This window comes from Macaca thibetana, chromosome 1, assembly GCF_024542745.1.
Source record: "Macaca thibetana thibetana isolate TM-01 chromosome 1, ASM2454274v1, whole genome shotgun sequence".
Classification (NCBI taxonomy): Eukaryota; Metazoa; Chordata; class Mammalia; order Primates; family Cercopithecidae; genus Macaca; species Macaca thibetana.
The window spans coordinates 162,133,222-162,160,029 of NC_065578.1; the positions used below are offsets into that span (position 1 = coordinate 162,133,222).

The window sequence follows — 26,808 nt, forward strand, 5'->3', positions numbered from 1 at the left end:
TTTTCTTACCATAGTTTATGGCAGGGTAGGGAGAGGGGGTGGTGGAAAAGAGAAAGGAAGAAGAGAAAAGGAAAGATGGGAAGAGGGAAGGAGGACAGGAAGAGCTGTAGGGAAAGGGGTGGAAATAAGAAAGAAGGAGGAACACAGACAATCAGAGCCTTTGTGAGGTGGTGAAGGAAGAGGAGAGGGGTTCATCTGCTTGCACTATTTATCCATCACTTGCGTGAGCTAGGTACTGTGCTAGACACAGGGCATCGAAGGTATGCGGGAGAAAAGCCGTCCTTACTCTCGCGGGGTTTCTCGTCCAGTGACGGGACCTAAAGTTAATCAATAGTCATATTAACCAGTGTGAAATTACAGACAAGTGCTCCGCAGGAACACAGCGGGCATGCAGCCATGAATCCAGGGCCTTCCAGCCCCGAGGCAGCCCCCCTCCCTCTGTGTCACGTCAGTCCTGAGTCTTTCCCCCAAGCCTGTCCACACCTCGTGGGCCCCAGTGAGAGGGTCTATCTCCTCCCACCTTGCACCTCCTCCTCCTTCAGATACTGGACGTCGCTGAGCAACCTGGTGGCATCCCTGCTCAACTCCATCCGCTCCATCGCCTCCCTGCTGCTGCTGCTCTTCCTCTTCATCGTCATCTTCGCCCTCCTGGGCATGCAGCTCTTTGGGGGGAGGTATGACTTTGAGGACACAGAAGTACGGCGCAGCAACTTCGACAACTTTCCCCAAGCCCTCATCAGCGTCTTCCAGGTAGGCTGTCCCTCTGTGTGGCCATCCTTCTGCGCAGTTGCTGAATCCTGCTTCTCTTGTCCTTCAAGATCAAGGTGGGCATCACGTTCTCCAGGAAACCTTCTCAGATCTGCTGGTTGAGTGCAATGTCCTTCTCTGGGCTCCCCTATCACCTGTGCGTCTCTCCATTGTGACACTTGCTTATTTGTCTCCTTCACTGTAGCTGCACCCACTTCGTCTGATTAGTCTTTGTTTCTGGTGCCCAGCACAGTGCTGGCCTACTACAGGATAGTATGACTGGGTTAGGGATGGCCTGGGAGTCCAGATGCATGCTTTCTCTCCCATGTGCTACTCAGGTCTCAGGGCAAAGTCAGATAAGGGGAGCTTTTCCTCCCCAAGGCTGAGAAAGCCCCAGAGAAACACAAACCATTTCTCACTCTGCAGGCGCGGCACAGCCAGTTCACTATCAGCCACCCAACGGAGCATGGCTGTGGCCCAGTGAGAAGCTTTCAGGGCCCCTGGCCTCCTGGAGGAGTTTTCTTTTTTTTTTTTTTTGAGACAGAGTCTCGCTCTGTCACTCAGGCTGGAGTGCAGTGGCCGGATCTCAGCTCACTGCAAGCTCCGCCCCCCGGGTTCACGCCATTCTCCTGCCTCAGCCTCCCGAGTAGCTGGGACTACAGGCGCCCGCCACCTCGCCCGGCTAGTTTTTTGTATTTTTTAGTAGAGACGGGGTTTCACCGTGTTAGCCAGGATGGTCTCGATCTCCTGACCTCGTGATCCGCCCGTCTCGGCCTCCCAAAGTGCTGGGATTACAGGCGTGAGCCACCGCGCCCGGCCCCTGGAGGAGTTTTCTTAGTGTAGACGTGGAAACATTCCTCTCTGGAGTGGCCCATATTTCATGAGTGACGCCTCCCTTTTGTACCAGTGAGAGATGCAGTGTGTGATCATCCATCGGTCCTGTGGATGGCTTTGCCCACTCTTTCTTCCATTAGCCCTACTGGCTGGTCAGGCCTTGGGCCTTTCAAGAAACTTGACATTTCACATGACTTCTAAGGCCAGAATAACAGGAGGCCTGGGTGGGTGCAGCACAGTGAAGCCCGGGGATTAGGAACAGAACAGGGAGGTGGCGAGCCCACAGTCCAATTCCTTGTCCGTAGAGAGCAGTGATAAGCTTCTATATCACTGGAATAGGGGTTTTGTTTTGTTTTTTGAGATGGAGTCTCACTCTGTCACCCCGACTGGAGTGCAGTGGCACAGTCTCAGCTCACTGCAACCTCCACCTCCTGGGTTCAAGCGATTCTCCTACCTCAGCCTCCCAAATAGCTGGGATTACAGGTGTCCACCACCATGCCTGGCTAATTTTTGCATTTTTAGTAGCAATGGGGTCTCACCATGTTGGCCAAGCTGGTCTCGAACTCCTGACCTCAAATGATCCACCCCCCTCGGCCTCCCAGAGTGATAAGTTACAGGCGTGAGCCACCGCACCCAGCTGGAATAAGGGTTTTGGGGAGAGCAGGGGCTGGCCACCTGGACTGTGGAATGAAAAGAGGGAAGGTCTGAGAGAACCACAGAGTTGGAGGAGACCTTCGGTCTATGCGGTCCCAACAGAAGACTCTCAGGCCCCTCTGTGTTCCCGAGCCCTCGTTCCTCCCTCCACACAGGTCCTGACGGGTGAAGACTGGACTTCGATGATGTACAATGGGATCATGGCCTACGGTGGGCCGTCCTACCCCGGCATGCTTGTGTGCATTTACTTCATCATCCTTTTTGTCTGTGGCAACTGTATCCCCTTAGGAGCAGGGTGCAGAAAACAGCTTAGGGAGGGGGTGGGGGAAAGGGCTTAAAATGGGAGTCAAGGGTGTCCAGTTTCTAGGTAGCCAGGCCCACTGGCTGGAGGGGAGCTCCCAGGCCCTTGGGGTAGGGGGTTAGGACATAACAAATGCAGGTATAGCTGTAGAATAATTCTTTCTGCCAAAAGATGAGAGACTCACAGCGGTGTTTGGCTACAGCTGGGAGGAATTAAAAGCCCAGTAAGGTCAGTGAGCCTAGAGCAGTGGGGAGGAAGGATAGAGCTTTGCTGAAGAGCATGAAGATGGTGGGACAGCCTGCTCCAAAGGTTCGGAGGCAGGCAGGGAGCCACCAGGACCCTGTGGCCGGGATGCTCAGCCTGAGCGCTGGGACCAGAAAGATGGAGCCAGGACAGGCCGAGAGATGAGAGGAGCAGATATGAGGGTGAGGTGGATGGGACTGGAGAGATACTGGCAGTGCCTGAGGCATCCTGGTGCCTGCACCATGGAATGTGATACTGTGGGGAGTGGGGGGGAAGGGCACCGTTGTTCCCCGACTCATGCGTGCCTCGCATGGGTCTCACTTGTTTTGCCTCACTGGCTCTCCACGCAGCTCAGTGTGGGATCTGGGACCAGTCTGGACAGGAAACGGATGGTTCAAGGTCACAGTGGATTCAGGCTCCTTCCTGGGTAGTCTCCACAGGCATGCCTCCCTGAGGGCCTTCCACTATGACCCTGGACCCACACCTTCCCATGGATAGCTCTGGGAGTAGGGTTAGGTGCTGCCCACATGCAGGCAGGCAGGATTCCTGCCCACAGGCTCCCTTCCACCTACAACCGAAGGCTCCTTAGCTAAACCCGCTCAGACATCCTGCTCAATGTCTTCCTGGCCATTGCCGTGGACAACCTGGCCGAGGCGGAGAGCCTGACTTCTGCCCAGAAAGCCAAGGCTGAGGAAAGAAAACGCAGGAAGATGTCCAAGTGAGTGCTTCCTTAGTAGGAAGGGACCTGGAGTGCTCAGCCGTGGCCATGGCCTTCCAGCTCTGAACAAACGATCAGGGTCCCTGACATGGTAACACCCACCTCAGTGGGCAAACTTCTGCAACCTGCGCATGGAGATGGCTGAGGTCCTTCCCTGTGGACAGGAACAGAGACATGTTGGCCTTCTGGACAGACAGGCCTCAGGATGCAGAATGCCAGAGCCTCAGAGCCCGGCCAGTTGAGCACGGCTCCCCCCGGGAGGGATCCTGGGAATTCCCTTCCTAACCCTGTTACTGAGTCGCCATGCTTCTGGGAGAGAGGTGTTGCCCTTTGCTGAGCCTCAGGCATCCTCTCTTCTGTGAAGTGGCCATTGGCTTCTCAGGTTCTTCACAATTCTCTCCATCTGTGACTTTGTCAGTGAATTCTTTGTAGCCTGGGACCCTCCTCTGGAGTGGAAGCCGACTGGTGTTCTAGACAGTGTTTCTCAAACTCTAACTGCAAAAAAATCACCTAGGGATCTTGTTGAAATGCTGATTCTGTTTCAGCTGGTCCAAATCAGATAGGGCAGGGTCGTAGTTCTACATCGAACAGGCTTCCAGGTGGTGCCCATGCTGCTGGTTGGAGGATTATGCTTTGAGTACCTAGGTTCTAGACAGAGTCCTGCTTCTTCCAATGCCCATGCCTACAGGAATGGGACACCCGTTCCTGTGGAGGCAAGATGGAAAAAGAGGGACCAGCAATGGAGTTCAGACATTTCTAAAGAGTTGGAGCCATCTTGGGCAAACCACTCTGGGCTTCCACTCTGTGAATGTTTATAAGATGTTTGTGAGCCCAAACCACATCTTGGGCTTCCACTCTGTGAATCTTGTATAAACACAGTACAAAGCCACATTCCACGCATTCACTATCAACCAACATTAAACATGGCTGACCAGTGAGCCACAGGTAGCCATGGGCCCATGCTGTGTGTCGGGCCCACTCACCATAGAGAAAGGAGTTGCCTGAGCCCACTGCACTTCCCATCTGGGGGCTGATGCCACTCCTCCTACAGATCCCAGCCCTTGGTGTGGGATCCTCCTGAGGGTGTTGTCAGGCTCAGCAGACCCCTGAGAACTTTCTGGTTTGGCTTCCACTTTGGGTTTTCTAACTCAGGGGTCTCCCAGACAAGTCAGAGGAGGAGAAGTCCACGATGGCCAAGAAGCTGGAGCAGAAACCCAAGGGTGAAGGCATCCCCACCACTGCCAAGGTGAGCACCTCGTGGGGATGTTAGAGGCAGGCTGGGGGCTCTTCCAGTCCCATGGTTCCCCTCGTACCACAGAGTACAGGTGGGATAGGTTGGGGAGGTGGGAGAGTTATCAGCCAGGTGAAGGCATCTCCCCGTGTCTGACTGGAGGGAGAGCCAACGAAGCCATCTCCAGGGACTCCTGCACTGAGAAGCACAGACTTCCCAATCTGAGAACCAGACTTCCCCAGCGTAGCAGCTTCCCACGCCAGACCAAGGAGGTACCTCCTCTCCTTAACACCCACTGTTCCACTGAGAGCCCCAGACCAGCTTCCACCACTGCTAGCCCCACCCTGCTTGTTCCCATCTGGCTCTGCTCACCATTCCTGAAAACTGAGGAACTGGAGTTCAAAAAGTCAGGGAACCGGGCCCAGAGGGGCTGGAGGTCCTGGCCTGGGAAACTCAACTCTCTTCTGGAGAACCAAGCAGTGGGTGTGTGAAGATAGAGTCAGACAGGCTAGGGCGGGCTCAGGCCTTGCCCTGTGGGAGCTTGTGCAGATTGTCTGGCCTTGCTGGGCCTGGCCTCTCATTTGTAAAATGGGGGCGATCATAATATTCCCTGTCCCTTATCCTGTAGGGATGATTAAGTGAGCTGAACGCTAACAGGCTCTCCAGTATATGCTCACTGAGGGGAAACCGCAACTTCTTTTTCATTGTTATAGTCATTGTGTTCCTTCCTACAGCTGAAAATTGATGAGTTTGAATCTAATGTCAATGAGGTGAAGGATCCCTATCCCTCAGCTGACTTCCCAGGTGAGGATGCTGGAGACTGGACTGGAGCAGGGTGCTGGGGTAAAGTAGGGGTGTGCCGGTCCCTAATTCTCCCCGTGGGCAGTCTCTTGTGTGTCCCTACCTGGACCCCTCCATGTGGAGATCAGAACACCGGAGACATCCCTTCTGTGCAAATAAGCCATCTGCCAGCTTGTCTCTCCCAACAATGCACACAACAGAAAAACCCATACATTTTATTTTCATGTAACTCAGCAAGTATTTATTGAGTGCCATGGGTACTCAATAACTCATGTTATTTCATGTAACTCAGCAAGTATTTATTGAGTGCGTGGGTATACAAGTCTTGCCTGCCAGTCATGCAGTCATGGATCATACATGAGGATATACCTATCTATGTAGTAATGAGGCAGATTACTCACTATCCAGTGTCTAGTAGGACTGGGGGCCGGAAGGATACAGGGATGAATAGAACCATGACAGGCAGTGTGGGTAAGTTCAAGAGGAGGAGACAATGGTGGGGTAGGGGGACCACGGATAAGAAACAACCGTGGATAAACCACAAACATCTCATAAATGCAAATAGCCAGTGACTGCTGCAGAAATTCCATTTATCTGGACCAAGAAGAGGACAAGCAGAACCAGGCTGGATTAATCTTGCCAGGCCACCTGGCAGAGCCCTGGGGTCCAAGAACTCTCTGAGTCCTGGGTCCTTTGGATCACCAGGTCAGTGGGTCAATTTTAGGTCTACTTGTCCCATCAGCTGATCAGCTACTTTTATGTCTACTTATGGAATCAGCTGATTAACATCTGTTTGCTCTGGTGACTCTAAGCTCCAGGGGGACTTTTGTGTTCCACACAGCACGGTGTTTGGCTCAGAGGAGGCCTCAATAAATTGAATTAATGAATGAATGCATGAAAGAAGTTTGCAAAGTGAAGTATGGGGAGAACGGAGCTGGTACAAGTAAGACTAATGAAATTTCTTCAAATATCCACCAGCAATGAATATTTGTGTTTTAGAATAACTCATTTTGAGTTGTTTCATCTAACAGTTACCACCTATTAGATGGGAGTGACTAGTGTGCAGGTGAGATGGTGGCTGATAGGAAATCTGAGGTCAGGGAAAGGGAAGGGGCTGCAAAGAAATGAGGAAGGGAGGGGTAGAGGGGGTGTGGGCTGGGCAGCAGGAAGAGAGTCTTACCAAGGGAACTGAATGTGTTTATATCCTGCTTCTTTCTAAAAGTAGTTTGAAATGGCTTACAGCAAAAGATATGTGCAACGAAATTAAACTGGACATAGGCAGAGGAAGTAAGAAGGTGGGGGAAGGATGCAAATACGCTAACTCTAAGAATTAACGGTCTCTGTGATTAAGCATGAAATGTGTCTCTGGGGTCTGTGGCAGGCTGGGCAAGACAGGAACTGTCAAGTTAGGCCACTCATTCTGAGGAATAAGAGTTTTAGCTTCTCGGGGGAACAGAAAAATTGGAATGTGACTTGGTGGGTTTGAGAACCCCTACAGGTGGCCATGATGGAGACAGTAGAATCCAGTAGCTCTTGGCTTCCCTCAAGGCCTCTGCCAGGGGCCAATAGGGGTAGGGAAGAGGTAGCTGTCAGGGGAGGGAACCAAGAGAAACCCCAGCTTTGTAGTCCCCCCACCGTCTGATCACAGGATTCTCCCACCCTGGGAGCTGAGGATTTCAGGTACTCAACTTCCTCACGTGGTCATGAGACCCAGTGAATGTGCTTGGAATGTCTGTCTCTTCCTCTATCCCCTGCTCCCATCCCCTGTACCTGGTGTGGTCCTGGGGACTGGGTGAAGCTCAAGAAATTCTGATTGCTTTTTTCCACGCTGGAAGCTTCTCTGTGAAGTTACTATTTTTAAAATCCTAGTCCAGGAGAGGATCACAGAGTCCTTTTATTTCAACAACCCTCCTGCCCCTTGTCGGTTTCACAAATTGGAAAGCTGATGCTGACGAAGGACACAGACCTTCCCAGCACTGCACAGCAAGTTAGACGCAGAGCCGGAACTAGGACCCAGGTCTCCTCTTCTGAAGCAGGGTTCCCCACTCCATCCCCCAGCCTATGGATATTTGAGGCGGTGTGGACTGAGCCTTGAGACAAAAGATGCAGCCACAGAGTTACTTGGGCTTGCTCCTAGCCCCACTTCTGGAAGGTTGTGAGCCTCCCTTACCTACCCTTGACAGCTCAAATCTGCTCACTGTGAAGAAAAGGAGATGCCCAGGCTGAACTCTGCCAAAGCCCTAGGGTCCTAAGTCAGCCCAGTACCACCTTGCTTACCAGCTGCAGGGGCTCCTAGGAGGGCTCTGAGCACAGAAGCCACGGGCATAGCAAAGCATGGGAAGACACCCCTAATTCCTCCTTCTCTCCCCACAGGGGATGACGAGGAAGATGAGCCCGAGATCCCACTGAGCCCCCGTCCACGCCCCCTGGCTGAGCTGCAGCTGAAAGAGAAGGCCGTGCCCATTCCAGAAGCCAGTTCCTTCTTCATTTTCAGCCCCACCAATAAGTAGGTGCCCCTTGGCTGCTGTGGGGGTGATTGATGAGGCTCTCATCTGCTTCCCTGCCCTAGTAAAAACCCCCATCTGACTCTCCATGCCTACAGTTATACTATGAGAAACTCAGTGTTTTAGCTTAAAGTCTTGGGCCCTGTTTAAAATGCTAGTATATCTGGGAAAAGTAATGCTTTAAACCTTATCAGTTATTTACACCTAAGAGGGACCTGTTTATTGATTCCTTTCTGAAAGAATAGCTTTAGACAGGACAAGGAGGAGAGAGCAAGGGAAGCTATAGTTTCTATGGGCTTCATTATTTTACACCTTTAAACTACACACAGGTCATAGTCTCTATGTTTCATCTGTCTGCCTCATGGCTAGAGACCAGCCTGTCCCATTTTCATCTGATGGGAAACCTCAGGGTGGTGCCATAATCGCAGTAAGGGGCAGGTGGTGGGAGGGGCTTGGCTGGGAGGCAGAACTAAGGCTTTAGAAACAGAATGAGGGGTTAGGGCCCCCTGTGTGTCCAGCCAGAGGACGCCGCAGGTGCAGGGCTGCACTTCTCTACTGGCCGGGGAGGAGCAGGAGGTGTATCCCGTGTCCCTCCACAGGATGGAGGCTGATGAGGCCAGAGCCTCCAGCAGCTCACAGCTCCCCTGCCCTCCCTAACTCGCCCCACCAGGATCCGTGTCCTGTGTCACCGCATCGTCAATGCCACCTGGTTCACCAACTTCATCCTGCTCTTTATCCTGCTCAGCAGCGCTGCACTGGCTGCGGAAGACCCCATCCGAGCTGATTCCATGAGGAATCAGGTGATGGGCCTCACCCTCTCTGCTGCTCAGCACCCCTGCCCCCTCCAGCCTCAGCCTGGTGCCCAGGGTTCAGCTGTATCCTCTATGTGGCGACAGGCATCAGAGTTTCTTAGAGTTCAATTTCTCAGGGCTAGGACTGCCCACTCCACTCCTTCTGAATGGCACAGGCTGGGGCACAGACTGGCTCTGACTGCCTGCTTTAGTGTTGCTGCTGATGATGATACTTTTGCCCCTTCCTCCTCTCACTGGCTGCTCCCTTCCCTGCCCTGTCCCTAGATCCTTAAACACTTTGACATCGGGTTCACCTCTGTCTTCACTGTGGAGATTGTCCTCAAGGTAAGTGAGGCTGTGGGGCAGCCCTGGGGAGGGAGTATCCCTGATGTGGTTCCAGCTTACACACACCGAACTCAGGGGCTGGAGAGAAGTGGAAAAGAGGTGGAGAGTGGCAGGAAAGACTCACGGGACCCAGCACACCGGGCAGACCCACAGGTGTCTGGGTGGTGGGCTGGAGAGTGAAGCCCAGCCAGCCTGTGGCTCCCCTATCCACAGAGTGTAGCCCATGTCTTGAAGCCTCAGGCATTTTTCTTTTTAGACGTAGTCTCGCTCTGTCACCAGGCTGGAGTGCAGTGGCGCTATCTCAGCTCACTGCAACCTCCGCCTCCTGGGTTCAAGCAATTCTCCTGCCTCAGCCTCTCAAGTAGCTGGGACTACAGGCGCATGCCACCACATCCAGCTAATTTTTTGTATTTTTAGCAGAGACAGGGTTTCACCACGTTGGCCAGGACGGTCTTGATATCCTGACCTTGTGATTTGCCCGCCTCAGCCTCCCAAAGTGCTGGGATTACAGACGTGAGCCACCACGCCTGAAGAAAAACTCTAGCATTTTTCTTCCATACAGTTAGCTTAAAAGCAGACCTGGTGGCCGGGCGCAGTGACTCACGCCTGTAATCCCAGCACTTTGGGAGACCAAGGTGGGCGGATCACCTGAGGTCAAGAGTTTGAGACCAACCTGGCCAACATGGCGAAACCCCGTCTCTACTAAAAGTACAAAAATTAGCCAGGCGTGGTAGCGGGTGCCTGTAATTCAACTACTCAGGAGGCTGAGGCAGGAGAATCACTCGAACCCCTGGAGGCGGAGGTTGCAATGAGCTGAGATCGTGCCACTGCACTCCAGCCTGGGTGACGAGAGAGACTCCATCTCAAAAAAAAAAAACAAAACAAAAACAAAACAAAAAAAAAACATGAGCAGAGCTGGGGAGCTGTGTGATTTGTTGTCCCTAGACCTCTGTTACCAGCAACTGGAAAGGCCTTTTCCTTAAAGAGTCCCCAGAGAAGTGACCGCTGCCCTGAGCTGGATTCCTGGCAGCTCGCCCCATCACGCCTTTTCCACACCTTACCCACAGTACATCACTGCTCACCCATTCCCAACACAGATGCATGGGGTTCCAGCCATCCTGGGGGTGGTGGGCTCTGTGGGCAGAGGGAGGATCCGTCTGTAACTGAAATCCAGTAGCCCTAGTGTGTACATTCACAAACTAAGAGAGGAGAGGCTAGCCAAGCCCCAGGAATAGGTTCGGAGCAGGCTGTGGTGTGAAATCAGGACAGTACCTTATTTCAGGGCCTCTACTATTGAAGGAATTGAGTAGAGGGAGATGGTGGCTTCCTCAAGGTCAAGAAGTTTGTGGAGTTTGGGGCATGAGAGCCAGACCCTGAACAGACCCTGAAGTTGGACAGGCCTTCACTGGGTAGAGATAGCTAGAGCAGCCTAGGACAGACGGTAGCAAGTGCATTATAAGAAGATTTGGAGACATTGCCAGAGAGGACAAAGTGGCCCCTTTGGGCTGGGATATATTGCACATACAGGGAGGCCTGGGTGCTGAGTCTGAGAAGGCAAATTAAGACAAAATCATATAGGTCCTTCAATGCTGGGAAAGGTTTCAGCCCCGTTTGATTTTAAGGGCATAATGCATTTGTGCAAAGGCCTGGGAGATTATTAGAGAATATATCAAAGAAACTGAGAGGGGAGCAAGAAGGCAGGTGCTGGGAAGGAGATGGAGAAGGAGGAGAGAAGGCCCAGGACCCCTGAAGTCTTGGAGGGCTTGTTCAGCCTGATTCAGCAAGCCACCAGGCAGAAGGGATTGCCCAAAAAGCTTTCCAGGAAGGAGGAGAAATTTTGTGTCACAAAGGAGACAGTGGGGCCAGGGCCTCCCACTCTGTGGCCCCCTGGGAAAGGAGACCCAGGGTTCCCTATGGCATGTGAAGAAAGAGACTTCTGGCCCAGCTGCCCATGGGAAGTCCCCAAACTTCAACACTGTGAGCAGAGATAGGAAATGCATTTAGGCCACTGCAACGAGTTGAGTGAAATATAGAGATTTCTGGAAGATTATTGCCTCAGTAAGTGCTCTCCTGAGCAGAGGCGAGAAGCCCATGTCTGTGGGAGACAGGCCTATTCCCCAAGCTCCTCCACCCAGGCTGCTGCCTCTGTCTCCCCAGATGACGACCTATGGAGCCTTCCTGCACAAAGGTTCCTTCTGCCGCAATTACTTCAACATGCTGGACCTGCTGGTGGTGGCCGTGTCCCTCATCTCCATGGGACTTGAGTGAGCAGCGTCAAAGACCAGCCCTGGGCACTGACCACTCTCTACTCTGTGCCAGGGCTTTGTAATGGGAGGCCCACCCATGTTGGTGGGCCCCTGCCACAAGAGGAGGGTCTCTCAGGGCCTCTGATGGGGGCTGGGGTCCTGTGGGTTGTCACCAGCTGGAGTGTGAGTTGCCACCAGCGAAGTGGGCAGCACTCTGTTCTGGAGACTGGCAGGGGATGCAGAGAGGAGGAAGTGGTCCCTCCCTCCCCCACCCTGCGGGGAGCACAACCCCTGCCTTCAGGGTGCTCATTGTCTGATGGGAGGGATGGAGCCTCTAGCCACCCACAGGGGAAGGCTGTATTCTGCTTCACGACACACCCATGAGAACACAGTCCAGACAGCAGGGGTGGCTGTGCCCTGGAGTAGGGCACACTCTCACAACTGGAGGAAAGGGAAGGGGAAGATGGGAGGGTTTGCAGGCAGAAAGGCAGCTGGTGTGGAGGGCGGGGTACGACTAGAGGCTCCACTGCAGACCAGGCTGGCTGGAACAGGCTGCCCTCAGCCCCCGCACCATTGCCACCCCCCCAGGTCCAGCGCCATCTCCGTGGTGAAGATCCTGAGGGTTCTGAGGGTGCTCCGACCACTCAGAGCCATCAACAGAGCCAAGGGGTTGAAGGTGAGAGAGGGCCTGGGCATGAGCCCCGGAGAGGGATGGGAGGGTTACAGGGGCCTCCTGACTCCAGAAACTTCAGCCCAGCCATGGCTGGGACCCCTGTCCCATCTCCCTGGCCAGATAGGGGGGAGGATGAGGCTGGGGTAGCCGTGCCTCCCCACCAGCCTCTCCCCGCCTCCAACTCATCAGGAGGCAGCAAGTCTTGCACTCCTGAGGTTTCCTCAGCTGGGTTAGCGGGGTTACAGTGAGTGCACCCCCCGCCCCCATTGGCCCCTCTCTCCCCAGCACGTGGTGCAGTGCATGTTCGTGGCCATCAGCACCATCGGGAACATCGTGCTGGTCACTACCCTCCTACAGTTCATGTTTGCCTGCATCGGCGTCCAGCTCTTCAAGGTGAGGCCCTGCCTGCGCAAGCAGCTCCCGCTCCCACTCCCAGCCCTGGTGCCCACTCTCAAGCAAAAGGAGCCCCAAATTGTGAAAACAGATGTCTTTGAATGCAGTTTTTCATACGAGAATATTTTATTTTGAAAAATAGGTCTTCACCACACCAAACACGTAAGTCTGCAGAAAACTAGTAAGGCATCATTACATTTAAATAGCACCTTGAGTTCCACAAAAGCAGCCCGATGATAATCTCAGAAACAGTCAATGGGCTTCTAACACTACTGAAATGGTAGCAGAGGGTCATGTGTCTATTGAGTTGAAGTTAAAATACAATTCAAGCACCATCTCTTAAAGCTATTGTCATGCACTTAGAATTCTATCAAACAAAACAAGAAAACGGTTAGTTTGATGTCCATCTTCTAAATTTGACTATGAAACTTCAGTCTATAAATACAACTCTCCTAAATCAAACTTTTAAGAGGCAGCCGTCTTTCAATGATGGTCAATAGCTTTAAGAGATCAATGAGCTAAAATGAAAACCTGACAACAACTATCTTAAGCTCTTCAAAAAATTAAATACACAAGCAACACAACACGTTGAGACTCAAAGTGAATTTGCTTCAATTGAATGCACAGAGTTTTGAGGCTAATATATGGCAAGTCCAGATCCTGTTTCCTCAGTGATATCCATTCTGGGCCTCTGTGGTTCTGCTGACCACCACTGCCATTGTGCCATTGTATCTGCTCTCTCCCTGCCCCTGCATGGCTTCTCCTTGGGGAGGGAGGACCCTCCTCCCAGAGCCCTGCAGCCATTCCTCTCCCTTCCCACCCTTGCCCACTTCCTCCCATCCTGCCAGGCCTGTCTGTGCCAAGCATATGCCCTGTCCCAGACCCACACTCCGCCTCCATCAGTGCAGCTGGGCTGTGGCAGCCCATCTTCCCTGCTGGTATGTCTGGCATCATCCACATCTACCGGGAGCTCCTAAGGCTGAGAGTTCATCATCTCACATCTGGAGCCAACCTTATTCTTTTCTCACTTTCTTAGGGGAATACAGCTATTCAGTTCCTCTCTAGGAATCAGCCCTATAAAGATGTCCCTCCCGCAGAACCCTGATTTCCAGATGTCTCTGGCCCTCAGATCATTGGCAGGACAGAGAAATTGATTTCTGAATATACACCAACACCTTTGACACTTCCTGCATGACCCAGCTGCTCCTCCTACCACCAAAGCACAATCTTTCAAAGTCATGATTACATAACCTCCGTCAGTCTTAGACAGGCAATGGCATCATCTTACAATCATTCATTCATTCAACAAACATGTACGGAGCATGTTTTCCATACATGAGCCAGGGCCTCTGCTAGAGCTGAGGGCCTTACAAGCCAAATCCTCCCAGAGGGCAGGGAACAGGCTATGAGAGAAACAGCAGCGTGAAGCTCCCAGAGGACCTTCGGGGGTAACAGGTCTTGTCGGTCCCTGTCCTGGAGGGATGGGAGGGATGGGAGTATTTATTGTGTCTGGCCACTCTGCCAGCTGCATGTGGCCTTCTCCCCCTGGCCCAGCTGAGGGCTGTCCACCTCCTGCCCCCCAGCCCCTTCCTCTGCCAGGCTTGGGTCCCCAGAATCCCCTGAGGGCAGAGTCTGTGTCTGCCTCATCCCTTCGTCTGGCCCCCTGCCCAGGGGCTAGTGCAGAGGAGGCCCACCAGACACGCTCCCTGAAGGAATGAATGAGCCGCTGCCCTTCCTCTGGCTTCCACGTCCCTTCCAGACAAGCAAGAGCAATTGCCTGTCAACACCCAACTCTCGCCATGCTTTAGTCTGTCATTAAAAGACCCCCCAGCTCCTGCCTTCCAGGAAGTCCTAGAAGCATAACACTGCCAATTGGCATTTGATGTTGCATTTGACTCCGTGGAAGCTTGCCACGTGCATTCCACGTTATAGCAGAGAGTCAAGCTTTGCTTCCCATAGTAAATTGTGCATTTGATGTTAAGTGCCCAGGATCTGCCCAGCGGCAGCTCTATCCACTCCCTGCTTACCCCCCAGTACCACCTGCCTCACCTTCACCCTCTGCTCCAGCAACTATAAAAAGGGCATGTAGTAGGAACAGCGCAGACCTGTGCGGCAGGGGCAGTGGGGGGCAAGGTCCAGCTGTGTCTTTAGCTAGTGCTGTGTCCTTGGCCGAGGCAGTTTCCCTATCTGAGTCTTTGAAGGAACTGCACCAGAATCCGTGGATCTCAAGCCTGATTTAGCCTCCTTAAGACCTAGCCACCCTGCTGGGCATGGTGGCTCACGCCTGTAATCCCAACACTTTGGGAAGCCGAGGTGGGCAGATCACTTGAGGTTGGCAGTTCAAAACCAGCCTGGCCAACATGGTGAAACCCCTTCTCACTAAAAATACAAAAATTAGCTGGGCATGATGGCACATACCTGTAACCCCAGGTACTCAGGAGGCTGAGGCAGGAGAATTGCTTGAATCGGGGAGGCGGAGATTGCAGTGAGCCGAGATCATACCACTGCACTCTTGCCTAAGTGACAAAGCGAGCTTAAAAAAAAAAAAAAAGACCTAGGTATCCACTACTTTCATTCAAACATGTTGTTCAGGGGTCCAATCTGTGACACAGATAAAAGGAGCAAGTGCTCTGGCCAAAGTCAGTGCAGAGGAGCACAGAGCCCCCCTACCCAGGCCTTGGGCTAGGACATGGGACCCCGCTTGACTTTGAGACAAGTTGAGTCATCAGAGCCCAGCTGGGCTCCAACTCTGCGGCTCCTGCCCCACTGGCAGGAGGATGGTGGTGGGAGGTGGGCAGCCCCTCCTCCTCGTTCCGTAATGGGAGACCGAAGAAGGCCTCCTGCAGCAGTACGGGATGTGAGGGGCTCAGCTCCCCGATGGAGGGGCAGGGGCAGAGCTGCACTCATGTACATCCCCTCAGCCCATCAGGGGCACTCAGTAAATGCCCCTCTGAGGCACTGCCTTCTCGGTCTTGGCAGCATCTAGGCTGGGTGGGAAAGCCCTGGGCGAGCTGTGGGAATGAACGATGGTGAAGAAAGGAGACTGCTCTGGGGCCCTGCCCCAAGGGCGAGTTCATGCCTCTGAGAGGAAGAGATCCTTTTTCCAGATGCTTGCCTTCCCTCCCCGCTTCCACTGTTCACTCCCAGAGCCCACTTTTCTATCCTGTTTCCATGACAACATACCTCCCTCCCTCCCTCCCTCTTTCTCCTGGCTGCAGGGGAAGTTCTTCAGGTGCACCGACTTGTCCAAGATGACAGAGGAGGAGTGCAGGTACACGGGGCAGGGAGCACGGCGGGATGGTGACAGGGCAGGGAGCACTGTGGGACAGTCACAGGGCAGGGAGCACAGCGAGATGGTCACGGGGCAGGGAGCACTGCGGGATGGTCACGGGGCAGGGAGCACTGCGGGATGGTCACGGGGCAGGGAGCACGGTGGGATGGTCACGATGCAGGGAGTACTGCGGGACAGTCACGGGGCAGGGAGCACGGCAGGATGGTCACGGGGCAGGGAGCACTGTGGGACAGTCACGGGGCAGGGAGAGTGGCGGGATAGTCACGGGCAGAGAGCGTGGCAGGACAGTCATGGGGCAGGGAGCACTGCAGGACAGTCACGGGGCAGGGAGAGCGGTGGGACAGTCACGGGGCAGGGAGAGCAGTGGGACAGTCACGGGCAGAGAGCACGGTGGGACAGTCACTGGCAGAGAGCGCGGCGGGAGGGTCACAGGGCAGGGAGCCCTGTGGGACGGTCACAGGGCAGGGAGCACCGTCGGACAGTCATGGGGCACGGAGAACTGCAGGATAGTCACGGGGCAGGGGATTGTGTGTTGGTGGATGATGGCCCTTCAAGCTGGAAACTGGGGAAGCTCAGCCTTTAGGCCTAAGAGGGATGCTCACAGAGGCCCCTTTCCTCGGGCTTGCCCAGCGATGTCCCCTCGGGTCCCAGATCCAGACCTTCATTTCTCCTGCACACCCCCCACCCAGGGCCCAGAGGATGTGGGTGGGGCAAGGCAGCCCAGCCGTGCCCTGTGGAGTGACTGGGCCTCACTGCCACAGGGGCTACTACTACGTGTACAAGGACGGGGACCCCATGCAGATAGAGCTGCGTCGCCGTGAGTGGGTACACAGCGACTTCCACTTCGACAATGTGCTCTCAGCCATGATGTCCCTCTTCACGGTCTCCACCTTCGAGGGATGGCCTCAGTGAGTGGGGGCTGGGACCTAGGTCCCTCATGGGCGTGGTCAGGTAGGACCAGGCAGCCAGCCTGCCCTTCTGCAGCCCCCATGGTGCTACTGCTATCTGTGGCAGGTGCCCAACAAACCCACCAACTCTCTGATGGTTTGATGGTATGTTGACTGGTCACTCCAAAGTAGGCCTGACCAGGGGGCTCTGACAAAATGTACTCAGTCCCCCATAGGTGTATGCCTCTCTGCCCACAGGGCAGATTGTTAATACTGATTGACTAGGGATAGATGGAGCAACCTCTGGAAAGGCAGGGCCATTCCAGGGTTGGGTCTGGTCTTTCCTGGCCCCGTCCTAACTCCTGTCCCATAACTTGACTGTTGAGAAGGCTCCCTTGGCTCACCACAGCCAGTGGGATAAGGCCCATCCTTCCCAGCCTGACTCTCTGCCTTGTCACCCCGCCCAGCCTGTCCTCTCTTCTCTGCCCACCCCCAGGCTGCTGTACAAGGCCATAGACTCCAATGAGGAGGATGTGGGTCCCATCTACAACAACCGTGTGGAGATGGCCATCTTCTTCATCATCTACATCATCCTCATTGCTTTCTTCATGATGAACATCTTCGTGGGCTTCGTCATTGTCACCTTCCAGGAGCAGGGAGAGACTGAGTACAAGAACTGTGAGCTGGACAAGAACCAGGTGCCTTGCCAGAGGTGGAGGGCAGAGCTCCAGCAGACCTCCTGCTGGCCCGAGCCCTAGGTCCAGCCAGGGAAGAGAGGCCTAAGGGTGACCCCAGAACCGCATTTGATGCCAAGCCCTGGCCTCCATGCACCCTACCCTATCTCCAGCCTGAAGCAATACAAGTTGGTAGAGTGGGTCTTCTTGTGGAACCTCATGATGCCCAGAGAAAGGAAGCCCTTCAGACCCCCAGGCTAGTCTAGAGCACCCATAGGAACCCAAGAGCCCAACAAGATTCTTCCCCTAAACAGTGCAGAGTCCTCAGCCACAGCCTCTGGCCACAGCTGCTCCTGACTTGCCCGTCAAGCCCATGGATGTGGGTGTGGAGAGGGAGGGAGGGGCCTCTTGGTGCTGACCTGTCCTGTTGTGTGTGTTGCAGCGCCAATGTGTACAGTACGCCCTGAAGGCCCGCCCACTGAGGTGCTACATTCCCAAAAACCCATACCAGTACCAGGTGTGGTACGTTGTCACCTCCTCCTACTTTGAATACCTGATGTTTGCCCTCATCATGCTCAACACCATCTGCCTTGGCATGCAGGTAAGGGCTCCCCAGGAGACAAATGTCTGATCAGATTGGGACCTGGGCCTTGGGTAGGGCAGGGTGAGTAGGGCAGGATAGCCCAGATTCCCCCCAGCAGACATGTCCTGTGTACTGTGTGCTGAGGCGCTACATGGAATACAGAAGTGAACTGCACCCAGGCCTTGACACCAGGCACTTATGGCTTATTAAGGAGGTAATTCGAGCATAAAAATTGTATGGTAATTCTGCAAACAGGAGATAGCTATCACAGAAGGAAGAGAAAGTGTGGGAAGTAGAAAGTGCTTTCTCTGTTTTTCTTCTGCTGTTGCAAATCTGGATGGTTGAGTTGGCTGGAATCTTGGCTCTGATCCCAAGAAAAATGGATTTAGTATTTGCAAAACAGGTGTCTCTCTTGAGAGTTGAGCACCGTTTATAGACAATATCATAATTAGCAGCATCGTTATCAAGCCTTGGTTAAGCATCTGATTCCTTAAGCCCTGTATAAATAGGATGGTGCAGCTAGGCTTCCTGCTCGTAAAAGCCCGAGACACACCCAATGATAAGAACACACACTGCAGGCCGGGCGCGGTGGCTCACGCCTGTAATCCCAGCACTTTGGAAGCCCGAGGCGGGCAGATCACGAGGTCAGGATATCGAGACCATCCTGGCCAACATAGTGAAACCCCATCTCTACTAAAAATACAAAAAATTAGCCGGGCGTGGTGGCGGGTGCCTGTAGTCCCAGCTACTCAGGAGGCTGAGGCGGGAGAATGGCGGGAACCCAGGAGGCGGAGCTTGCAGTGAGCCCAGATCACGTCACTGCACTCCAGCCCGGGCGACAGAGCGAGACTCTGCCTCAAAAAAAAAAAAAAAAAAAAAAAAAAAAAAGAACACACACTGCTAGGTCATGATGATATGGAAAGACAATCATTGAGCCAGGAGGCCCAGGTCGCAGAGGATCATCAGCACTGCCTTGTGTTTGGGGCCGAGTCAGGCAGCAGAATTGGACAGTCCTGCCGAGGCAGGGCAGGGTGGAGGCAGTCATCGGATCCTCCCAAACTACCTGGAAGGTTTTGTGGAAGAGGTAGAATTTCATCCACTTGCTAATAAAACGGTCAGAGATCTCTGGGAAAACTTACAAGGAAGTAGATTTAAGGAGGGTCATAGTGGTGGGTGACAGGGGCCTCACCATCGTGCCTCCCCATCCCTGGGGGTGGTGTGCAGACACAGTAAGCTTGGTGAGCTCTCGGTTTCCCACTAGTAGACAGTGATAACACGGACTGTGGAACCCAGGGGTCTTCTTTCCTAGTCCTGTACCCAAATGACTAAACAGAACCTGTCACAGAGCCCTGCCTGGACGACCTCCCATGCTGGTCCTCCCAGATCTGATATGTAAACAAGCTCTGGCCCTGCAGCCCTGCATGTAAATGAACACACTCGACAGGACTTGGAATTGGAGCCCCTCCCCTCCTGTGTTTACCTTTTTTGTGGTGGGGGGGTAGGAGGAGGATGTTCATAAAATTTGGTGGAACTCAGGGGATTGCCAAAGCAGCTTCTAGTTTTCTGAGCTAAAACAAGGTGAGCAGGGGGCCCAAGAAAGGGTTGGGGCCTGCCCAGGAAGAGGCAGGGGCTCTGGGAATGCAATCTACAGGGTGGGCAAACCCAGCCCCCCTGACCCACTGTTCCTGTGTCCCCTCCACAGCACTACAACCAGTCAGAGCAGATGAACCACATTTCAGACATCCTCAATGTGGCCTTCACTATCATCTTCACCCTGGAGATGATCCTCAAGCTCATGGCCTTCAAGGCCAGGGTAAGTGTGGGGGCTGCAGGGCCAGTTGAGAAGCTGGGGCTGGGGGGGTGGGGCCTTCCAGTGGAACATCCACCCCATCCCTCATCCTATCAGGGCCCCTTTGCCCAGCACTTCTGCTCCCAACTTGCTCCTTTGCCCACTTCCACCTTCAGACACAGGGCAGGCAAATCTTCATGCAGCCAGAATTGACTGATGACAGAAAGACTCTGGGTGCCTCTTCCTTTGAGCTTCTCTTACATTCTCGCCTGCCCCGAAGTTTCTGAAGAACAGGCCCAGGGCTGGGGGAAAATCTTGCCTTGTCTCTTTGATTCTCAAGGCCATTCCCATGGTTCCCAGCACAGCCCTGTCAGTTCTGCACTGTCAAGCCCCAGACAGGATGTTCAGTGGGGTTCAGGGGATGAAAGATATCTCTATCTGGACCAGGACCCCAAATCCTGAGATCTCAACAATTCTCCCCTCCCCCCCCCCACTACTTTCTACTCTGGAGGAGGGGAAATAAAGAGCAAAGGGAAGAGGAGGGTTGGAGTGGGGGAGCCCACTGGAGCACCAGTAGGGAGGTGGAGTCAGAGCACCCCACCTTGACCTGACCCGCAGCTCCACATTAACTCGAGTGGGACACTGTCCTCTGCTAGCAGCCAGAGTTCCTTTCTCCCAAAGCTCACCCCCTCACTCTTCCATCCTTTTCCCTCCCAGGGTTACTTTGGAGACCCCTGGAATGTGTTTGACTTCCTGATTGTCATTGGCAGCATCATTGATGTCATCCTCAGCGAGATCGACGTGAGTATCAGGCAGGCAGAGCCATCACTAGCGTGGGTCCAAGAGCATGTGTTCAGTCCACAGATATTTGTGGGTTGCCCACTGTGTGTGCAACATGGAACCCCAGGGATTAAAAAGATGGAATGACAAGTCGTGGCTTCTCCCCTCAAGGGACTATCATCCTGCTGGGCGAAGAGATAACTCAGATACCAGGGAGACACCATGGGTGTACCTACTACACTATCAAAAGCAAGAGCTGTAATGGAAAGGAAAGTCATCTCTGAGTGGGGTGGTCAGAGAAGGCTTCATGGAGGTGGTGCCATCTGCCTGAAGGAAAGGGAGGTGGTGACTGGAGTTGGAGAGGAGAACAAGCACCTCAGGCAGGGCTATCGTAGGAGAGGCACAGAGCAGGAAATGCAAAGAAGGTTCAGGGCATGCTGAGTGGTCCAATTTATCGGAAGCATAAGAACATGCAGACACGAGAACGGAGAGGGCGAGGCTGGAGAGCTAAGCGGTGAGAGGGGGCTTCAGCTTTATGGAGCAGGCAGTGGAAAGTCACTAAAGGTTTTTAAACAGGGCAGTGGGAGGATTAGAGTCCTACTTCTTTTTTAAAAATATGTTTTTGGAATATGCAGATGGGGTCTCACCGTGTTGCCCAGGCTGGTCTCCAATTCCTGGGCTCAAGTGCTCCACCTGCCTCAGCCTCCCAAAGTGCTGGGATTACAGGTGTGAGCCACCACGCTGAGCCTTTAGAGCTCTGCTTCTAAAAAGCTAGCCTGGAGGTGAGCGACGGGAAGTCAGAATGACTAAAATTAAGAGACCCGGTTAGAAGACTCACTCATTTATTTCTCAAATATGTACTGGGCACCTCCCGTGTGCCAGGCTAGGTTCTTGCTGCTGAGATACAGCAGTGAACAAAATTGTGGAACAAACTGGCAATAAATAAATCAATCCCTAATACGACAGGTATGACAAATACATAGTATTATACAGAAACATAAAGGGAAATAGGGGCTTAGAGTGGAAGAGCATGGGAGGGTGGTGTCCATATGACACTGTAGCAGAGACCTGAAGAAAGCAAGGGCATGAGCCATGCCAGAACGGGGGCCAGAGTGCTGGCAGAACAGGAGGCCAGTGCAAAGGCCCTGCAGCAGGATGGTACTTGCTGAGTTGGAGGAAGAGCAGGAGGCCCTTGTAGCTGGAGGAGAGAGTGGTGGAGATGAGGTGAGAGAGTGGTGGAGATGAGGTAGGAGAGAGAAGGCAGGGACCAAATCATCTAGGCCCTTGAAGGCCACGGTTACCATCTTGGATTTTATTCTGAGGGAGACGAGAGCCCTTTGGAGGGTTTAAGTGAGAACAGACTTTAGTTCTAAAACAATCACTGTGGCTGCTGTGTTGTGAACAAGCTAAACTGCAGGGGACACGAGGGCTGAGCCAGTGAGAGCAGTCAGGCGGTTCCCACAGTGATCCAGGTGAGAGGCGATGGGGGCCGGGGCTGGCTGTGGAGGCCGTGAGAAGGGATCCATGTCTGGATCTATTTTGAAGGTTGAGCTGATAGGAAGGCTCCCAGGATCTGGACCAAGGGGATGAGGCCTTGGCGGTGGAATGAGAAACAGCAGCAGGACCTGCCTTGTGAGGGGGATGAAAGGAGCAGGGAGGCAGTTCCAGCTGGAGAGGTCCACATTCAAGGTCTTAGAAGCGGAACCCTCCAGAGGCTGCCTTGCCGTGGGTCTGCAGCTGCAGGTTGCTGCAACGATGGAGGGCGGAGACTATCCGAGAGTCAGAGGCCAAAATCAAAAAACAGTTGCCCAAGTGGCATCCTAGGAGGGACACAGGGGAAGAGAGAAAAGATGAGCATTCTTCTTTCTGAGCCAGGGTGGGATGTCAGAAAGCTGGCTGGCCTGGCCATGAGGGATCCCAGCAGGGGACTGGCCCTAAAGCTAGGGGCTCAGCCATGCATAGGGCTTTCTTCTGAACTGCCCACTGCTCAACGGAAAGCCCTTTGGCTGTGCCAGCCTGTGGGGTGAACCTTAGGGTGAGTTGGGGATGGGGTGGAAAGATGAGCACTGGAGATGCCTGAGGTGGGGTGTGGGTGAGAGGAACAGCTGAGGAAAAGTCTGGAGTCTCTGAGGAAGGAGCCCTCAGCTGAGGCTGAGCTCTGGCAGGGAGTGGGGACTTGGCTGTCACACCAGCTGTCTGATGTGCTAGGGGAGGACCAGGGTGGGAATCCTGTTCACTCTCCATGCACAGAACAGTGACAGACAACCCCATCTGCTCAGATCCCCTGGGGGCGCTGAGCTAGTGAGGGCCAGGGTGGGCTCTGAGCAAAACCAATGCGTGCGTGTGTGTGTGTGTGTCTCTGTGTGTGTGTTGTGTATTTCCATCCACACTCAGTTTTTGCTGGGAAATAGTATCCCAAAAGGCTCCATGGTTTGACAGCAGCACTTCTCACCAGCACAGCCAGAGCAGAGAAATCTAAACAGCCAAAATAAACAGCCCAAGCTAAAAATAGTTACTTGTTAAAATCTGAGGTCTGTGTAGGGGAAGCCTGGATATATCAAAACGGTGTCTTTGGTGGTGGAGGCCAGGAGGGTGTCACTGGTTTTTATTTGATTTTTAGCAGATGTCCCTTACCAGTAGTGTCTGCTTAAAGTCACATGAAGGTTGATTTACATACCTGATGTACAAACCAGGGAAAGGGCTAGGGGAGCACATTGGTTAGAACTTTCTGCAAGGACAGAAATGGTCTGCCCTGTCCAATAGAGTAGCCTCTAGCCACACATGTCTACTTGTCACTGGAAAAGTGGCTAGAGGAACTGAGGAACCGATTTCTGGTTTTATTCAATTTTCATTGTAATTCAAATAGTCACATGTGACTAGTGGCTACCATATTGGATAGCACAGGTATAGAACACTGGTCATCATCCTTGCTTGCATATGAGAATCACCTGGGGTGTCTTTAAACTTCTGAAGCCAGGTCCCATCCCCTAGAAGCTGACTTAATTGACCTAAGTGGAGACCCAGCAAAGACATGTGAATTTTTTGAGTTCTTCAGGTGATTCTGACATGCATCCAGGGTTGAGAACCAGTAGTCCAGGGAAAATCTGCCCCAAACGGTGTTGTTTAATGGGAAGACCAGTATGCCAGGGATCAGTCTACCTGTGGATAATTGGAAGATAAAACAATGACTTCTTTTGACCCAGGGCTCCAGAACAAGGGTGTCACATGAAGTGTGGCCCAAGGGAATAAATAGGAAGAAATTGCTCCCACACACCTCCCCACCTGCTCTTCAAGAGCCTGACTACTGAGATAGCAGCCTTGGTCCCAGATCCAGTCCGGGGCAGAGAAACATCTGCTGTGGGGATCTCAGACTCCCCCGGAGGAGTGTGCCCCTGGGAGATGGGACTTCCACAGGGGCCTGGACCCTGGCCTCAGGGCACTACAGATGTGAATCCATTTACAATGAGCAGGCATTTTCCAACGCGCCCTTGTTAGGGACATCCCCAGCATTACATAACCCAAACACATAAGAAAAACCCAAACCCTTGCCACCGGTAGCTGCATTTCCAAAATGAGAAGGGACCTGTCTGTGTCCAGCCTTCCCTCCCCTTCTTATTTTCTCGTCCCTGCCTCTTGCCTCACAGTTCCCACAGAGCTTCAGTCCTCACTCCCACCCACCCTGCCCCTGATTGACAGCCACGTGGGGTCTTTAGCCCCTGCCTCTGTCTTTTTCTCTTTAACTCTTCTGTGTGTCTGTCCTTTCTGACACGTCTCTTCACCTCCCTCCCACGTGTCCCTCCTCCTCTCTCTCCTCTCCTTCCCCTCCCCTCGTCTCTTTTCTCCACAGACTTTCCTGGCCTCCAGCGGGGGACTGTATTGCCTGGGTGGAGGCTGCGGGAACGTTGTAATTTCAGGCTGCACGAGCCTGCCCGGCACGCTCACCAGCTCCTGCCCTGCCACTTGCATGCATGGGCCTGGCTGCGTGGATTGCATGGGGTGGATCAGCACTCAGAGCTCCCTCCCCAGGGCAGGCCCGCTGAGGACCCAGGCTAGGCTCGGGTGGGGGCAGAGGCTCTGCAGTCAAGTGTGCATGGATATAGCAGCTTCCTCAGAGCCCTGGGAGATGGAGTGTGGGTTCTCTCTGGCATCATCTACGCAGATGGAAACACAGTCCAGAGAGAACTGTGACCGCTGGCAAAGGACCTTAGTGACAGTTCATTGGGCACAAGGCCTTTGAGGACACAGGAAGCAGAGCAGGGACAGCTCTCCCCTTCCAGAGTAATTCGTGTGTCTAAGGCTGGCACAAGATTAGAGGCTTGCCTGGCTTAGAACAGCCGCGTGTGGGGTGGGAGTGATGGGGAGTAGCCACATTGAGTTTATGGCAATAGAGCAGCCAAGCTTTGGGAAATCTTTGCACTGGGAGGATGCTGGGGAGGGGCCCTAGGAGGGCCACCAGGGTCCTTGACTCTGTGGCAGCTTGAGAAGATAGTGAAATGTGCAGGAGGTCAGAGAGGGCAGGCAGTGGGCCTGGGTGCAGCCACACCCCGGGGCAAATCCCTGCCACTGCTCCCAAGTGTGGGCTTCACCACACTGCCTGGTGCCCCACGTCCTCTTCCCTGCCTCCCAGCTGAACAGCCCCAGAGCCCTGGGCCCGAGGATGGTCCCGAACTAGTGGACAGCAGGGGCCAGAGGTGGGGCTGGAGCCTTCCACAAACATCTCCCGAACACACACAGTGCACCTCCCTCCCCGCCCTGCCCCTTACCCCTCTGAGGTGCTGCCCCCAGACTGACCTCTGGGGCTGCTGCCCCGCAGGACCCAGATGAGAGTGCCCGCATCTCCAGTGCCTTCTTCCGCCTGTTCCGTGTCATGAGGCTGATCAAGCTGCTGAGCCGGGCAGAGGGAGTGCGCACCCTCCTGTGGACGTTCATCAAGTCCTTCCAGGTGCAACAGGGACCCTGGAAACTGCACGTACCTGGGGAGGCCACTAGGGACATCTGCCTCAGCCCAGGGTGGGCCCCAGGGGAGCCCGGGGCAGGGCAAAGCCTGGGGAGCTAACAGAGGGCAGGGCTGCAGACACACAGTGGAGCCCTAAGACACTGACTGGTGCTCCCGCCCGCCCTGCAGGCCCTACCCTACGTGGCTCTGCTCATCGTCATGCTCTTCTTCATCTACGCTGTCATCGGCATGCAGGTGAGAGGCAGGCGGGCCCAGGCCAAAGCATGAATCTTGGCCAGGTTAGAGGGGCCATCAGTGGACCCTGAGGAGCCTGAGCAGCACACGGGCTGGACCCTCTGCCCTCCCTGCCTTGCTCATGAGAAAGAAGGAGGGGCAACCTCCCTGATCGTGGATGGCTGGAGTGTGAGATGCTTGGATGCCATCCAGGAGAAACCTGGGCATGTGGGTGGAGAGCAGGGGCCAAGCTGTGTCTCTAAGGCCCGACTAGAGGCCTGGGTGGCCTCTGTCTACCCTCCCCTGAGAGCCCTTCCCCCACACATTGACTCGCCAGGTCTGCTTGCTGCTGGGAAAACGGGTCTACCCTCCTACTTTTCTTTGGCTTGCTGGGAAGAACTTTACCTGACCTAGAAAATAATCCCATTTTTTTGGCTTCAGGTCTGATGTGGCCTGTAATGAATGGAATTTTGGGGAAGTAGGGGCGAAAGTGGGGGTCAGGCAAGAGACGCAGTGGGGTATAAGCTGAGGGGACACTTGAATCTAGGTTCCACAGTCAGGGCCCTTTGTGACTTGCAGATGTTTGGGAAGATCGCCTTGGTGGATGGGACCCAAATAAACCGGAACAACAACTTCCAGACCTTCCCACAAGCTGTGCTGCTGCTCTTCAGGCACGTGTCTCCCACCGCCCCCACCCCCACCCCACTGACCAGTCAGCCTCTGCTCTGTTGTAATCTGCACTGGAGCCAGGGCTGGCTTCATGGGTGTGTGACCTGTGCAGCCACACCGGGCCCTACACTCAGAAGGGTCCCCTGCTTGGTTGCATGCTCTGCTGTCACTGTCTTGAAGATATTCATTGTTTTTCAACAAGTGGCCCCACAGCCTTGTTTTGCACTGGGCTCCTCCACTGAGTGAAGTGCTGCGTTCTCCTCCCATCTCATCCCCGTGAAGCAAAAGACAGGGTGAAATATCTTCTCCTGGACATTTGCCCTTGTCGCTCCCGGAGCATGAGCAGGAATGCAGGGAAAGGCAGAGCAAAGAACCAGATGGGGTTGGGGGCGCTGCCACAGGTAGGGCGCAGGGGCCTATGCTTCGCCAGGGCACGGGAGCTAGAGCATGGATTGCAACCGAGGATCCTGGGCTGCAGGCCTG

General features: G+C 54.0%; 1 protein-coding gene across 1 annotated transcript in view; it reads left to right on the plus strand.

Moving 5' to 3' along the window:
* The window catches only part of CACNA1S (calcium voltage-gated channel subunit alpha1 S), a 74,728-nt gene that overhangs the window by 35,645 nt on the left and 12,275 nt on the right, over positions 1-26,808 (plus strand). The window contains exons 12-32 of the mRNA XM_050765178.1: positions 543-750; positions 2,391-2,511; positions 3,383-3,497; positions 4,650-4,743; positions 5,463-5,532; positions 7,903-8,035; positions 8,704-8,833; positions 9,110-9,169; positions 11,327-11,433; positions 12,004-12,091; positions 12,374-12,481; positions 15,700-15,752; positions 16,535-16,681; positions 17,157-17,358; positions 17,777-17,935; positions 19,620-19,730; positions 20,424-20,507; positions 24,334-24,390; positions 25,300-25,428; positions 25,612-25,677; positions 26,236-26,327. Of these exons, the coding sequence (XP_050621135.1) occupies positions 543-750; positions 2,391-2,511; positions 3,383-3,497; positions 4,650-4,743; positions 5,463-5,532; positions 7,903-8,035; positions 8,704-8,833; positions 9,110-9,169; positions 11,327-11,433; positions 12,004-12,091; positions 12,374-12,481; positions 15,700-15,752; positions 16,535-16,681; positions 17,157-17,358; positions 17,777-17,935; positions 19,620-19,730; positions 20,424-20,507; positions 24,334-24,390; positions 25,300-25,428; positions 25,612-25,677; positions 26,236-26,327 (2,334 nt within the window). The remainder of the gene's footprint in view (positions 1-542; positions 751-2,390; positions 2,512-3,382; positions 3,498-4,649; positions 4,744-5,462; positions 5,533-7,902; positions 8,036-8,703; positions 8,834-9,109; positions 9,170-11,326; positions 11,434-12,003; positions 12,092-12,373; positions 12,482-15,699; positions 15,753-16,534; positions 16,682-17,156; positions 17,359-17,776; positions 17,936-19,619; positions 19,731-20,423; positions 20,508-24,333; positions 24,391-25,299; positions 25,429-25,611; positions 25,678-26,235; positions 26,328-26,808) is intronic.